This window comes from Amia ocellicauda, chromosome 17 (genome assembly GCF_036373705.1).
Source record: "Amia ocellicauda isolate fAmiCal2 chromosome 17, fAmiCal2.hap1, whole genome shotgun sequence".
In the NCBI taxonomy this organism is placed as follows: Eukaryota; Metazoa; Chordata; class Actinopteri; order Amiiformes; family Amiidae; genus Amia; species Amia ocellicauda.
Genome location: NC_089866.1, coordinates 25,619,693 through 25,636,637, shown reverse-complemented (window position 1 = coordinate 25,636,637; position 16,945 = coordinate 25,619,693). Strand labels below are relative to the sequence as shown.

The 16,945-nt window shown below is 40.8% G+C and overlaps 1 protein-coding gene across 1 annotated transcript in view; it reads right to left on the bottom strand.

The window, feature by feature from the left end:
- cux2b (cut-like homeobox 2b) overlaps positions 1-16,945 on the bottom strand; it is a 136,123-nt gene that overhangs the window by 63,014 nt on the left and 56,164 nt on the right. Inside the window, exons 2-3 of the mRNA XM_066689803.1 lie at positions 8,652-8,762; positions 6,323-6,370 (exon numbers count right to left, since the gene is read on the bottom strand). Coding sequence (XP_066545900.1) covers positions 6,323-6,370; positions 8,652-8,762 — 159 coding nt within the window. The remainder of the gene's footprint in view (positions 1-6,322; positions 6,371-8,651; positions 8,763-16,945) is intronic.

Below are 16,945 nucleotides of genomic sequence, written 5' to 3'. Positions count from 1 at the left end.
TAATACGCGTGGTGTTCTTAGACTTGACATTGTATTAAATGAGACAGAAAGTCAGCATTTGCATTTCCATGAAGCTCTGCTACAGATGGACCTGCAGTGAATCCTGGAGCATCGGCAGGTTGCATACCAGTAGTTGAGGCCTGCATGACAGAGTAGGTTTTTCCACTGCTTTTATTTATTCATTGCACAGTGTACTGTATTCCCTCCTGTTGGCTTCACACGAGTCCTGAAAAAAGGCTGCTTTGTCCATTTCTCACAAACTAGCACTACAGGCTCACCTAGAACAGTCTTCCCCCAACTGTTAAGACCCTCCATGTTTTTGAGTCCAACCCACATGCGATTATTCCTTTAACTATCTGTACTGCTATACGCTGCCTATAAAACGTGACCACGTATTACTTTAAATAAACATCCGAATATGAGACAAAGCATGCGTCCTCCTAGCCCAAACCAGCAAAACCATGACCCAGAATTCCCAGCCAAAGCCGTCCACATCATAGGTGGGAATGGAGACTGGACAGAGGCTATTGGACACATCCTGAGCTCCCACTGGAGGCTTTTACTGGATGCATGTTGTGTTACAGTCAAATAGATGCAGATGTATACAGTGGTGTAGATATTAAAATACATGATCAAATGCTGATAGGAAAAGAAGAAAAAAAAAGAAAAAAATCAAGCGGTTACTGGGTGCCTCAGGATAGTTTTGGACTTTGACCAACCCAGCAAATGAAAATTTCAGATCCAATGTCTGACAGTGAGTTATGCCATCTACCAAAAGCACACCAGCCAGTAAGTTCTCAATTCAAGATGGTCGAAGTTTTTATTTGGTTTTATTCAGGTGGACGTGCCAAGTGCCAATGAGAGACTGGTGGGTCCTTTCATGCTTTACAATAGTGAGGAGTAAACATCTTCCACTTGGCCAATTCAGGCAAATTCTCTCCAGTACCAAACCACACACAGCCACGACTAAATAGACCTTTGGACTTGTCATTACAAACATGACCACATAATAGGGTTTACTGGTGTTGAATTGTAAAATTTAAACTGTCTGAATATCTCAAGATATGCTAATTTAATAACAATCTATTGTTGCTTCAAATATGATCTCAAAGTGACACAAAGATTTAGCTGATAATGGAATACAGTAGGAGATCTTTAGTGAGTCATTTCAGACCATTAGACTGAAAAAATAAATCATTTTTTATTTTTCTAAAATAACTCACAGTACTGGCCTACTGAGGTGACATTAGGATTGGCCTTTCGCACCCATCTCAGAAAATGCAATTCAACTTTTATGACAATTAGCTGGGGAAGGGTTTATTACAATAAAATTACATTACCGTACAAAATGAGCCAGCAAGTGCACTGGGTCGTACTAAAAAGGTAATTATAGAATTTCCCATAATATATAAGTAGCTTGTTTTATCACATAGGGCTATAATAGTGTGCCATAATTAGTGATCATCTGTTAGTCTCTGAATTATTCCATCATTCATAACATATTTATAAATGTGTGATGAATTATAATTTCCTCCTGGAATTAATCAAAAAGTAAGGTCTGTTCACCGAAAAAAGAGATGATCAAAACCTTCTTGTCACAATCCAGTGGTTGCCTTAATTCCTGAAACGTAGGTCAGATTAAGGCTCTCTGTCAGTTTTCTTGGTATTACATGATAAGAAGCTAAATCAAAGCCTGAATCACAATCTAAAGACGTGGAGAAAAAAACATCAACAGAAAACCGAAGAACAGGACAGGCAACATCTCATTGTTATCAGCACAACCGCCTTAAGGGGTTGCTCTTATTGTTAGCAGGGAGTTTGCTTGGAACTGTGCATCTCATTCTTCAATGTCTGAAACTGAGGAGCACAATTATCCCAGCCGCTGTCCCTAGCTAACAGTGTGTTCAAGGGATTTACAAAACTTAAACGATTTTAGTGGTTTACTGCTAGGTGTGCTTAGCTACTTACAGGCACTGGCTCAGATCGGATTGGCTGAGGGATGGCAGACTGTCTATAAAGACAATGTCGTTGGTCCTCTCACTTGAAGCCAGCAATAATTGGTGCGGTATGTGTGCGTGTGTGTTATCGCCAGCCGTGATTGGGTTTGGTGAGCCAGTCAGGGTTGTCTCAACCTATCTTTTAGGCCTTACAGGAAGCCTGGAGTTCTGCAGGGGTTAACAGAGAGCGCTGCATTCACCTTCCCTACAATGCAACAGCTCTGGTTGCACTTCAGATTCCCAGTGTGAACAGGAGCAGATGTCTAGGCAGTGTACGATTCAGAGGATGCGTGTAAGCTCTCTCGCGCTCTCCCTCTCTCCCTCTCTCCCTCTCTGGTATCTGTACAAGGCACATAGATGTGTGCCGATTGACAATGTCCAGATTGGGAAGTGCAATTATTCATGTAATTTTTTTCAAAATAAAGGCTCATCCTTGTGTGCTTCTAAGCTCAATCCCTCTCCATATCAGTATCACAAGCTAGGAAACACATTTTTGCTCTGAAAAGAAATCTCCACAGTAATAGAGACCACTTCCCTTTAGTGATGGGTCACAGAGAGAGAGCGAGCGAGAGAGAAACGCATCCCTTCTAAACAAAAGTCATTACGAAAGTAATGCTACAATTACTGTAGCAAAACCTTTAATTCAGATGATTTCAACCGTGCATTCAAACAAAAATACATTTGCAGGCGACGGCTGTAATAAATGTGGGCAATTAATAGCAGTTTGTTGTTTTGCTGTCTAGTCAGCTCAATTTTACCTTTTCAGTTAATAATGAGGAAATAATTTCTGAGCTCTGGGGGTTAATGGTATGTAACTGCTAGAGCTGCTAATTACATGTTACAAACTATTTATCAGATTTGCCATCTGTGCTGCATGATGACTTTCATTGTGCACGCTAAATTACTTTCTGGATTATCTTTGTAAAGCAAGTTTTTCAGTAATTAGGAGCCTATGCTCATGCTTGGCTTTTTTGGCAGTGCCAACATGCACCGTACCCTCTCTTTCCCCCAGCTCCCCCCCCACCCAAAAAAAGAAGTAGCATTTGACTGGTTCATTCAGGCCTGACTAAACATACAATTAAGATCTATTTATATTGCTGGCTTTGAATAGAAAAGGAAGGCCCCACGCAGGCAAAGAGCCAATGAGTTTGAGCGCTGTAGAGGTGTGTCATGCTGGGATGTATATTTCTAATGGAAGTTGTACAGTTTGGGAGTTGTGAAGATAGGGGACAGTGTATCAGTGAGGTTGGAGAATGGAGTGTAGTGTTGTTGGGTGTGGATTGGGCCTTTTTCCCTCACTGGGCTGGAGGATTCTACATCCTGGCCTCCTGGCCAAGTAGGGACCACCACCCCCATCTGTGCCAGTGAGGGAATCCAATCTGGAGACAAGGGGAACTGTGACAGGAGAGGAGACTAGGTGGCGGGGAAAAGATGCATCATGGGAGACACCAAAGACTAAGCTGTCCAGCATTCTGTTTGACCAATGGCTCTGGTTGACCGACTTTGTGTTTTCTAGAATAAAATGGTATAGTAAAGCTGAACTTGACAATTACCAAAAGACTGGGATCAAGGTTAAGACTTTTCAAACCTGTAGTACTAAAAGAGTCTTTGTAAAACTTGCAAAAGAGAAAAAAGGAAGCCTGCCAGGATCGGCCCGTTGGTCACTGAAAAAAAAAAAACTCCTAACGAATGTTTTTCAAAGGCCTGAGTTAAACAGCTACCTCAGAGATCAGGCAACTCATACACTCCATCTTAGTGCACTCTCCAGTAAATCTTATTAAAATTACCTTCATTATAACGCTCACTTCATTATAAAACCCAAAACGCTTGGCTCCCAGGGACAGCGGATTAATAAGGATGGGATGTATTTTAAGAAATAAACTCTGCTCACTGTCCTTAATCTCGGCTGTACTTGTGAAGCCAAATTAGCACCTCTTGTCAAGTCTGACGGGACCTCATTAACAAAGTTACAGGGAGAAGGAAGGATGGGGGGGGGGGGGGGGCGGTGCGGGGGAGCGAGCGACCAATGACAGTCACCGTTTGCAGGTTAACTCTTGAAGCTCTTTCGTACTTTCAAGTCTCCGTAACTAGGTCGTTCCGTGTTTTTTTAATCAGTTTCCTTGGGTTCAACGCAATTAGTGAGAAAGGATGGGAGAGAAAAAAAAAATTGGGATGTACATAATAGGAAGAGAAAAAAAAAAAAAAGTCATGCAGACACTTAGAAAAGTTCAAAGCAATTTTTCTGTAATTCATTTTGAACTTCTCCAGTGTGACACCGGCTTTAATAGCAGAAATGTTTGCTATGAACTCGGGCTAGGGAAAGTACAAGAGCAGAAATGTGTGCAATTCGGCTCTGAAGACAGTCCTGACCACTTTTAGATTTCGTTTATTAAATGCGAATAATAGCTAATGCTTGTCACTTTTATTATGCTATTCCGCTTCCCTCTAGGAAAACACCATTTAATTCCTCCCTTTCAAAACTGGAGGATCAATGACTCTTGGTACGTACAGTTCGGATGATTACGCAGGTAGTAAAACATATAAAGTGTTGGGGGTCATTATGTGAACAAGCACAAGAATCACTGCTTTCAACTGAGACTCGCCAGTAGGAGAACAATTATTATTAAACTGTGAGCAGCCAATTTAATTATTGAAGTGTGCAGTAAAGCCTTTCAGTAACCATCAGAAATTAATTAGACACCACTCTTCTTTTCTATCAAGTTTCAACACATTTGTGAATTCTGTTACCTCCATTTCACATATTTAGGAATTATGGAGAGAAAACAGAAAATATTAGTACGTAAAATGTAAAAAATTGGGTGCTTTGTTCCCCCCCCACCCTACATCCACTCCCATGGCGTCCTGTTGCTTCAGTGAAGAATAGATATTTTCTGGTATATTCAAGACTTTAATTCATTGGGTAAAACATCCTGAGCTCCTGAACGTAATTAAATTGGGCCTATCGACTGACAGGCAGGCGGTAATACAAAAAAAAATGTTTGAAAGCAGGAAATTAAAAAGTGGATTGACCCACAAGGTTTAGGAAATATCGCTCATAAGGGACCTACCTAATTTCAGATGTTGGGGTTGGCGAATAGACGGTAGGATGGGGGCGGGGGGGACACATGGTAGAATCACTTTAAAATGCTTTTGTGGGCTGCTATATAACAGAGGTCACTAATGTGATTCAATTTGTTTTAGAGAATGTCACATAACTTCTAATGGGATAGTCCTATGAGCAGATACCCCATTGACATACAGACACATAACAGACAGACAGACACAGACAAACAGCTGTAAAATAGTGTTTCCCCATAAAACTAGAGAACATAATCACAGTCCTGCAATATTTGATCAAAGCAGTTCACTGTACAATGACAAATCTACAACCACACTCTGCAACCACCATCAGGTTTAATCAAAGCAGTATGTTTTAGTCTGTTCTGTACTGTTCAAAGTATATCGCAGAATTCAGAATTTATACTGTATTGCACAAAGTTATTCCTGTCTTAAAATGAAAAGGTGATAGGGAAAATGTACCATTTCATTCTTGTCACCTTAAAATTAACAGAAAAGGTGTCAGAGTCACTGTGTGCTCAGTGTTGACTGAATACATATTATGTGTTGACTTCCTTTTCCTCTTCTGTCAAAAGAAAGCAACTACACCCACAGTTCCTAGCTTTTTGGGGTGTTTTTTGATATTTGACCACACAGTAAGTAAGCACAAAAAACTAAAAGACTAAACAACCCCCCCGCCCTCAAGTACATTGCAAAGTATTTTTTACGCCGTTGACTTCTTCACACATGAGAAGAAAAAAATGATAATTATGGCTTATTATGTGACAGTTATTAAATGACTGTACTTTTATTTTCCAGTACTAGCTGTGGTCCCTGGGGAGCAGATAAGCTTGGGATATGACAAACAAATGACATCAACATTAAGAAAGTCTCACAAGGACCTTTTTCAGCAGCTCCAGCCTAAAAGGTCTGCAGGATACAGAATAGGAAAAACAAGACACTATATAAGAGGCAAACAAGAACTAATTACTACTCCCAAAATTAGAATCCTCTCGTCAAATTCTCCTGTTCACTTTTCCCTCCCATCACAGAACTGTTTCTGTTATTACTATACGTTTGTATACAGATGCAAACCTTTCACTCATTTAGAAATATCCCAGTGTCAGATGCTAACAAGGATATTCATTTTCACCTCAAAAACTGCCACTGTCAAATTCACCTGACTATAGTCATCTGGGTCTGGGTCTGCAATTTGTGATTGGCAAAGGCTGGTGTAAATGCTGCAAATTCCACACTGCACAGCTCACCTGGGCTTGGAAACTCTTAAGGACAGGGGCCACCATCTCCCGGACTTCCTACGAGACAAAATCAAACAAACAAGCTCTTAGAAACTCAGAATTATTCTTATGTATTACATAGGCTGCACAGGTTTCACAGTCAGGAGGGCTAAAACTGAATTCTTTAATGGCCATTGTAAAAGGCCTTGTGTCCCAATGTTTTCACACCATTTTCCTTTGATCCATTCTAGTACTTTGCATTTATATGAAATTATTAGCCAGGTACCAAAGGTGACATGGTGCATCAAACGTGTTAAATGGTATCTAGCAATATTACAAGCATTTTTTGTGTGTTTTTCCTCTATAGACCTTGGCTGGTTTGGTGTTGGCCTGGATAGCTGCCAGTCTCTTGGCATGGATGTCTGGCTGTACTCCTGATGCCCATTATGATGATTTACCCACACCACACACAGACACACACTTACTCTCCCCTCCGAGCACTCACATATGGTGTAGCTTGATTTAGAGAAATCAGCATCCCTGTTATTTTCATACCAGTTATAGACAGGTATTGGTTTTGCTGTTTGCCAACACACCTTAACGTCATTAAGAGCAATGTGAATTTTGACATGGAGACCATTACTACAGCAATTCAGTTATTACTGGATTCTATGGAGACAATACCCACATTTGAACAATCACCTGTCTTCAACTTTGAAATTCAAAATGTTTCAGTTAAAACACAAACACACACACACACAAAGCATTCAAATAATGTCTAATGGGATATTTTGCTGCTCTGTTTTGATACCGTCTATGGGAATATATGCTTAGTGGTACAAAACTGTAGGATTTTAAAATATTCGACAGCATGCAAAATCTTTTGTCTATAAATACCTTAACGCTCACAAGTGGAATATTTTACAGAATGCAATCAAATGCATCTAATTATTTCTACTTTGGCACATATTTATGAAGTTCTGCACAGGGAGGGTGGTGACAGCACCTTTCAAAAGTATATAACTGCAGTTCACATCTATGGTTACAGCAAATTGTACATTGTGCTAAAAAGGTCATGGAGTAAGTGCTCTGTAGAGACCCCAAAGAGAAGGGAATTGTGTAATCTTTCAGCAAAATAGAATTTAAAACCAGGGATCGCTTTGTGTTTTCTGTTCTGGTAATGTGATGGGTGGTCTTGAAGAGATATGTCTTGAATAAAAAACAACTTTTAAATCTATTACTAAAGCTGAGCCATTTTTATTATTATTATTATTATTATTATTATTATTATTATTATTATTATTATTATTATATACTTGGTATTGTGCTTATATTTTGTCGTTCTGGATAAGGGTGTCTGCCAAGAAATAAATAATATTAATAATAATAATAATAATAATAATAATAATAATAATAATAATAATAATATATACTGCTGTGGTGATTTGCAGCTTTTTCTTTTTTTTTTAAAGACCAAACATTGTCCCAGAGACCCTGTGAGGAATCCAAAGCCGGTCTCCTTGGTCTAGAAGCCTAGCATTAAGAAATAAAGAAAAGACGGAAAACATAAAAGAAGGCGACAGTACATAAGCGAGGATTTCCAGGATATATTAGCTGGCTTCATCGGCTTGTGATTTTGCATCTTTTATGTATCTTTTTTCCTCCAAAGCTGATCGCTATCACAGGTGAGGGATTGTCTCTCCTGTGAGGCCCGGCTAATTCCGCCACATCTACCTGTATTATACTGACAGGATTATAGCGCGCGGACTAAAGCGCTCCTTTCATCCCAGCCCTGGAGGAGCTGGGATCAGCTCCCGCAGTCCTGGGCTCTAAATCCTTGACAAAACGGGGGCCCTGGCGACTGCCGGGACAATGTCACCGTCCCTATTCACTGCTCAACGTCACTTGGGAAGGGCTCATTAAAATACAGTGTGAAAGAAACAGGCGGTACATAATGAAAGCAGATTATAAAACAAAAACATGCATACACAAAAGGGGAAGCAATTCACCTTGTGTGTGTGTTTTCCTTACAAAACAAATTCCTGAGACCTTACATTGGCCAGGACTATGTTTGGCTAAATCAACAGAAAGAGAGGAAGGAGAGTGCTCAATCCTCATGCTGAAGGGTGGCAGGGTCTTCACATCCACCTTGGGCTCTTAACTGCCTAATTGGACTAATTACTGTACTTGACTGCAATAGCTTTTACCGCGGTTTTAAAAATTCTGGACACCCAGAAAACCTGGAAGAGGGACTGGAAAGGGAAGGAGTAAATATGAAGGAGGCCCAGTGTGAGCTTTCACAGTCAAAAAAAAAAAAAAAGCAGGCAGAGAGGGCTGACTGGGTGTAAGCATACTTTACCTCCGGTACATTCCTCTTGAATTCCCGACTGAGTTCAATCAGATGCTTGTGAGAGTGTTCGCTTTCTTCCTGCCTGCCCGCCAGCTCCGAAGCCACCGAGTTGAGCTCTTTCTGTAGCAAACACAAACAGAGAACCAGGCATGCAAAGGTTAGCCACATAGGCCCGTGTGTGTACAAATGTGCGCGTGTGTGTGTGCATAATGCGTACATAAATAAAAGTACAGTACTGAATATATATAAATCTAATACTTCAAGCTCGGAGACAGAGGCCATACTTACTGCAAGCACCACTTGTAAATAATTAAATGACAATAAATTCCAATGCCTAAAGAAGCAGGAGGCCTTTTAAATAATCAGTATTTCAAATAATCAATACAGCAATGGTGAAAGGAAAGAGAGAGAGAGAGCACAGAGCAAGGGCCATAAATCATTTACATTTCAGAAGAAAAAATTAAATGAAGTGAATGCATAGCCTATACATATACATTCCCAGGGATGGAAATAAAAGCAGTTATGGTATTGCCAGTGATGGATCAAAAATGTATCCAGACCCGCCAAGGCTACTCCAGCGCATGATTTACCAAACACACTTACTTAGTGCTCATAAATCAGCAAGGAGGAGGCGTGGGGTCCCCTCTGAGAAAAATGGCTCTTTAATTTCAGCTTAAGCGACTTAGGTAGTAGGAAGATGTCAATAATTGTCTTCAGCAAACCAGTGTAAAAAAAAAAAAAGACTGTAAATCACTTTTAGGGACCAGAGTATCGGTCTTCAAGAGCTAATTATGAGTGACTGTGTAAACCTTACACTTCGTTAAAAGATTAAATAAAAAGGTATAGTACAGGAGAAATTGCATTACTCTGCTTCATCAAACTCTGCTCCGACAGCTCAGTTTTTTCTGTCACATTTTGTGCTGTCCTACAAATGAACCTCATAATCTGGACTTCTGCTGGTTCTACCCCTCCCTCCCTCACTCCCCCCCAAGCCATCAAACACAAACACTCAAACGCTCACAGGACCGATGCATTTTCATACTGTATTCAAGACCATGTGCTTTATACAAGCCCGATGCAAAGCACATTCCAATACCGCTCAGCTAAACTCTGTTGTGAGCATGCAGAGAAACCAGAACACAGGACTCAGGAGCTGCTCAACCTGTCCAACGAGGTTTCCTTTCATTCCTCTATCTTTATGAAGTCCTTTAAGAAGGCATATCCACTCAATCTCTGGAATGTGATACGGAATTAGGACACTGACTTCTGGCAGTAGGCTAATCTGTATTTGTACAGTGCGTGCGAAATTTCAATTGACTGCCTTTTAATGAATCTGAAGTGTTACCTAGGTAATTTGGAAATGATCTCATGAACAAAACTGATCAAATAATTCAGAAAAGTCCAGAAAGAAGCATTCTTGCTTTTATATTAAGCAAGAAGTAATGTATAAACAGCCTTGCTGAGAAGACTCATGGTAAACTTCAGCAATACTGACTTTTAAGCCCTCACACACAAATCTTCATTTTAACCGGATTTCTACCGAGTCTACCGATCCCATGGATTACAGTACTCTGGATCATGCTTTTTACATGAGGCATCACTCTTTGGCCATTTGGTACTTGCCATAGAGATGTGTCTTGGATACTTGTGCCATGATGCGGATACCAGGATTTCCTGTGGTCCTGTTCAGTTCAATTAATGATCAGTTATTCTTCCGATTGTCATTTCATCCAGAAGTGACCTCAGATTTAAAGGTTTTTTTTCAAGAGAGGTCTTAGCCTGAAGGCAGTAGGAACTATATAGAGACAGAAATGAACAACCCACTCCATTGCCAATTGCTTTGATTGCAGAAAGCCAAATTGGTGACATTTATCGCAGAGATCAACCACCAAATCAGGGTCTACATTTTCTTGTATGTAAGCTTGTATGTGCCATTTCTTGATTTAACTGTTGCACTCCCTAGAATTCAATATTTAATGATTCAGACTTGAAAATCCCTTTTTAACAGATTGTTATTCCTCATGCTTTTTGAGGCAGGGTGACAGAATACACTCGCATATCACAGATTCACAGTGGGTACACAGACTTAAAACACAGCCTGAGGGAACAAACTTCGTAAGGAACTACTGTAAAACAGTGCACTGTCCATGGCTTGAAATTTAGTCCATGAAATTTTGTTTTTTGCTTAAATGTGCTCAACTAAATAAAATATTACACTTGCCTTAACATGTTTTTTTTTTTTCGTAACTCATATATAATTTTTTAATCTACTCATTTGCCATACACAAGTAATATTTTATATATCATTCATATTTGATTAGTCCAAGGCAACATTGTTCAAGGAACTGTACACACTGTATGCCAGATATAGCAATACAGCAAAAAACTATAGTTCAGCTCAGGACTATAGTGTACATGTGTATAGGGAGCATGTGGACCAAACAATTGAACTAGGTATTTCTCATTCACAGGTGTATATGTAATAAAATATCAAGTCACATCAGTCTTTAAACCAATTTACTCCAGCTTTGTTTGGAAATTAGGTGTGAGCATACTGGAATAATTAGGCATTTTAATCTATTTATGGAGTTGGAATAGGGCCTCAATCTCAGCTTCTGTCCCACCCACTGTAATAAGCACCCTAAACTATCTATCCCTGTGGCTTCTCTGTCTGAGTTTAAAAGAAACCTTTGGAGATTGGGCACACAATGTAACCGCTGTGCAAAAAGCGACCGGTTATATTTATTTATTTAGAAATGGCACCAAACAGGGCGCATGGCAGCAGGAATTCATTCCTCCAGTCAACTGAAATTGCCAGCTTTGAGAATTACATTGAGGCACCCCGGGAGCAGCACACCACTCTGTGAAGGCCAAATCTGAGACCTGCTTGGGAAGGTTGCATTAGCAAGAGAATAAATCCAAATGATTGCTCCCTCTGCCACAAAACATCCTGGAAATAATGGATCAGCTGGTGCCTTGCATAGCTTTCACAACATCCGATTTACAAATATTCCCTGTGCTGTTGGACATCCTCGGCATCTCCAGTCAGTGTTTAGCGCAGGAGGTTCTACTGTGGAAGGGCTAAACAAATTCCCGGGGGATCGTTGTTAAGTTCCAAGTCAATATAACAAATAGCCCCCAAGATATAAGCAATTCTCTGAGCAGCGTGTGGAGCGATAACCCGGTGATAGATGGTCTTTAGTAGGCCATCTTGTAAAGATCTCAAAAAGCAACATGGTAGAACCTCTCGTTGTCTGAAAGCCCCTCAGCTTATTATTATTTTTAACACTAAATATTTAATATTCTGACAGCTACCAGTCCAGAAGAAAAGTTGCCTTATTCCCAAATCATTGTATAGCGCTGACAATCAGATCGGAGCTGTGCGATCTTGTGTGTGGAATGAGAGCGGTCTTTATCTGAGCCAAACAGAGGACCACAATTGTTACCCTATGGAGCCAGTTAAGCAACTGATCAAATTAAAACTGATTTTGCTCTGTATTTCAAAGGAATCGAACCAGAAAGCTTCAGTTTGTTGTTTGCTTGCTCGCCTCCCGAGTGAAACAAAGGCCTACGTAACAATGTAACATTAGCAGGAGGCTTCTGGGGAATAATAACAGAGCTCACTCCTTGCAGTAGGCTGCCTTTGCCCGGTGTTTGACATTTAGATTGCGTTTCTTCTCTCAGAAATAATCCATAGACTCCATACTTTCCTCCACCCCAGTGTATTTTGTGAATGATGAAAAACTAGGCTGGTGAGAGACAACAGTCCCTGTGTTACCAGTTTACCAAATTCTGCATGCAGATGGAACATACAGGAAGAAACAGCTAGTGGTGCATTGAGGAATGACAGGTAACACGATTAGATCCCAGTGTGATTTTGTATCCGATTCTGCCAATCAGGTACAACACGTACCCTCTCGAGACATGGCAGGCGCATAAAGTAATGGCTTGATGCAACACACAACATGGAAAAGAAATTGAAGCCTCCATTTAATCAGAAAATGCCTGAATTTGTGATTAGTAAATGCAACTCCTCAACAGGGCAATTACACACAACTGGATCACTGGCGTTCTGAATGTAGAATTGTGGAAATCCTGCTTTTTCTACTTGCTTTCAAGCTTTTATCTGTATGACAGTACATGGCAGCGGTACTGGGATAATACACACAGTTGAAAAAAAAACAACAATAGAAATTGGGAAAATGTCTTCTCTTATGAGGTCCTACTCCTGTGCGAGAGATCAGGCCCACTGATAGCAAACACTAAGGGGCTGCTTCACCTGGTCACAGTTCGTAATCACACGGCTGCATTTTGCCATGATTACGACGAAACAAATTCCATTCAACCGTAACATGACATCACTGTTGACAGAATCTTATAAAATAAATAAATAAAAATAAAGGAGGCAACATCAACCTTCTTGTGAAAGCCTGTTTGTTCACGTAAAGGGTCTCTGAACAATAAAATAATGGATTCATTTTCAGTCAAGTATTCAAAGGAGTAGGGAACAAAAAAAAAGAATGAATTTTCCGCTTGTGGCAGTCAGGTCAATACTGAACTCCTGTCATTAAGTCCCTGTCACTCAGACATCAGACAGTAATAGATGAGTTTCCCCTGGAGAGAGCATATTGTCATTAGGCCAAGTGGAGGTTCACATCCAGCGCACTGCAGTGCAGTACAGAGGGGAAAGAGGCAGCCAGTGCTGAGGACAGCACTGGCACCAGATAGATCCTGCCGGCTGACAGACAGCTAGGCAAAGGGAATTGATTGGGTCAGGTATTTATGCACATTGTGTTGTGGACAAGTGTCTGCAGACCTTGAACGAAACATCATCTTGAAAAGCAAACGCTGAAATGAAACCCAGTTAGAAAACAAACACGAATCTTAATCAAGGTAAGAGAGGCCCGTTAGATTAACAATTCATATATGTTTAGGATTACCAAATATTGAATAAACAAAGATGAATTGAATTTGAGAAATAATGGCCAACCGTGCAGGGGAATAATTACATACATAAATCAATAATCACCATATGGTGAGGTACTGGATTTCAACCTGCACTAGTCATCTAAAAGAACTAATTATATCTACATGTAACAAGTTTTAATCACAATTCCCCAACACTGGAAAAACAAAAACTGATGATTGACTAATTCAGAGTAATTATAAATGCCTGAACTCATCTGTCTACCATTTCCTCTTAGAAACTTAAAAATACTGCATTGAATAATCTAACTGAAAATGTATTGTTGCAGAATTGCTGCTTTGTGCTATAGAACTGAATACAGCAAGTAGAAGAGAAAATAAAAAAAAAGATGCAGATGGGATTATAATTTTTTTTTTGTATCGCATCTAATTGCAATCAACAGCAGACGTCTGACACTGTGACAGCATCAGCAAAATAGCTGCTGAGAGAACAAAATCTTTGTCTAAAAATAATCAGACATTCTGGGCGCTGCTGTTTGTTATAATGGTAATCGATGCTGGAGGCTTTGAATTCCATCAATTTATAGATCCACTCTGTTCTGCCTGGTGACTGTACTAGCGCTCAACCCCCCACCACACACACACACATATACACACACATGCACACACGCGCGTGCACACACACACACACACACACACAGAGGCAAAAGAAAGGCAAGGCAAGGGGCAGTGTGTGATTAAGATAAGCTCAGATTCCTTTCATACAATCCTTATCGGGCCTAATTCTCTGTGAGGCAGGAGATTGTTCGGAGCAGTTAAAGATTAGTCCCGCTTCTCAGACGCCACATTTGAGAGGGGATCGATCAATAAATCAAATCACCACAATCAATGAACCCAATCACAGCAAGTCTAGTCTGGCCTGTGCATTATTACTGGCACCCCCCAGTCGGCTTGGGGAGGGGAAGAGAATAAAATACATAGATCTTTTTTTAAGTAAATAGTGTGTTTTTCTTTTTCCAGTGAGGGGAGGAGGCTTCCGAGGCTAAAGAGATCTGAAAAAGAGTGTCTGACCTGGCTGCTAGCCAGAGAGAGGTGCCACCGATTCTCCTACAGCAGATTCTCCTACGTACTAATACACTTCCTCTGCAAACCCCCCGCACCTCCACCTCCCCAGTCCCAATTCAACCTAGCATAAGAGAAGAGCAATACATTTCCCATCAAACAGCCAAGGCAGAGAGACAAGAGGAACATCTGCTTTGCTGCAGTGCAAAGCTCTCTCTCTCTTCACTCGCTCTCCCTCGCTCTCTCTCTCTCTAGAGCGCGTTCTGGCCGAATAAGCCCAGGCACTGCAAACCAGCTCTGACAAGGCAAGCCCCCGAGGCAGTGCTCACCTCACCACAGCAGCAGCAGGGAGAGCGCAATCCTTCAGCAACTATTTCTATCAGCTAATTCGAGGTGACTGGGCTACTCCTCATTCCTTTTTCTTCTGCTGCTGCTGCTCTGCCTCCATCGTCCTTGCCCCCCCTCCCCTCCCTCCAACCTCCCCTCCCTCCAACCTCCGCTACAACTACACACACACATCCACCGCCAACAGTCCCTCTTGTCTGACACCATGTTGAGTCTCTGCTTCCAGTTTATGTAAGCAGACTACTGCACCCCCTCCCAGGTAGCATCCCACACAGAGCAGGGTGAGCTCCTGAAATGGGACCCAGATGCTTGATTCATTTGACTGGAAGCCTGGAGGCAAAAAACACAGCTCCTTTGGGGGACTGGCACAGCTCTGACAGGACATACCCGGCCTCCCAGGTACCCCGTGTTGCCACCAAGCCAGAGGGGGTTCACAGGCAAATTCTGGGGATTCCTACAGTTTAATTCAGCACTCAAGCATGGCAGGCACAGACATTTAATGGATGACCATCTTAGTAGCTTCTCTTCAGATCCCCAATCGTAGTAATTCACCTTACAAAATCAGGCTTCCTCTCATTCTACTTTGGGAGAAGGCTTGGAAAAAGTTTCCCCCTCTGTAAAATACCATCATAGGCGATCTGCCATAATGATGTGGAATTTGAATTAGGCCTTCCAGTTGGATTTACAGTAGACTCGCAGGAGCAAATAAAGGACTGTGAATGTTTAGGTATTGTGTGAGGTGCTTTTATACAATTTCGTTCCTAGCACTGCCACGAGAGTTTAATATTTCTCGTTATGCCTGCCGTATGTATTGGGGAAGAAAGGGTGAGAGCTACAAGGCGCAGAGCACACCAAGGCAAATGGCAAAAGCAAAACCACGAGGCCAGCTCCTGACAAACAAGCAGGGAAAGTGGAGAATGCATGCTGAGGCTTTCAGTGGGGGCCCTGTGTAATTTCCTTCCACACAGAGAAAATAACCAAAGCCCTACAACGCCTCTGGCTCTTTTATAACTGCTGATTTAACCCCAGTGCTGAGAGCTTTTGGAAAAAAATAATAATACCACTGCTTCCACTGAACCACTTGGTCTGTGAAAAAAAAAGAAGAGGAAGCAGTACAGTACAAACTGAGTGTCTTGCTCTCCACTATATTAAGGAATACGAAGATCTAATGGCTCATAGCAGGTTCATTCCAGGCGTTAAAATGGGATTTATAGATCTAAATTATCAGCTGCCAAACAGCAGAAAGAAAAGTCATGATGACCAACTGAGCCCAGTGAGAAGACAGTGAATTCCTTGTGATTAAGCTACATTCTGTGACTGTTTTGTAAGACATGAAACTCCTCATCACCAAGAATAAAAAATACTTATTACATAACGTGAGCAGCAACCATAGCTATTTCTTTATGAATGTGATATGCTGTTTTGAAGTAAATTGCAGCCCTGAGGTTATAGAATTTCCTTTTAAAACCAGGCTAAGAGGGGATGGATTTTGTATTGGTACTCCTATAAAATAAACTGACCCAACAGCATTGCATAAAATCCTCGAATCCCCCTGCTAAAAATGTAAATACATATGACCTATTCTCTTTTCACACAATCTCCAATTACGTTTTGACCAAAAGCAATAAAGACAAATTTGAGCCATAAATATTTAAAGGGCATCGATAGGTTTCTATGGCCTTAACAGGTTTTATTGGTAAATGTTATGTGACACTAATATTTAAGTACAATTAAAAATAATAACAATTAGGGCTTTTTAATTAAAAAAAACGACGAAGTAATTCAATCAAATAGTTAAGATACACCCACTATTTCAATCCACCCCAACCATATTCCCCAATGTGTGAAAGCTGCATCAGTACTCCCTAGGCTGCTATTGCTCTGCTGTTTGTGCAGTGGACTCCAAACATTTTTCAAATTACAAACAAAAATAAAGTTTAGTGTCCGCCACCTAATACCAAACTACATAG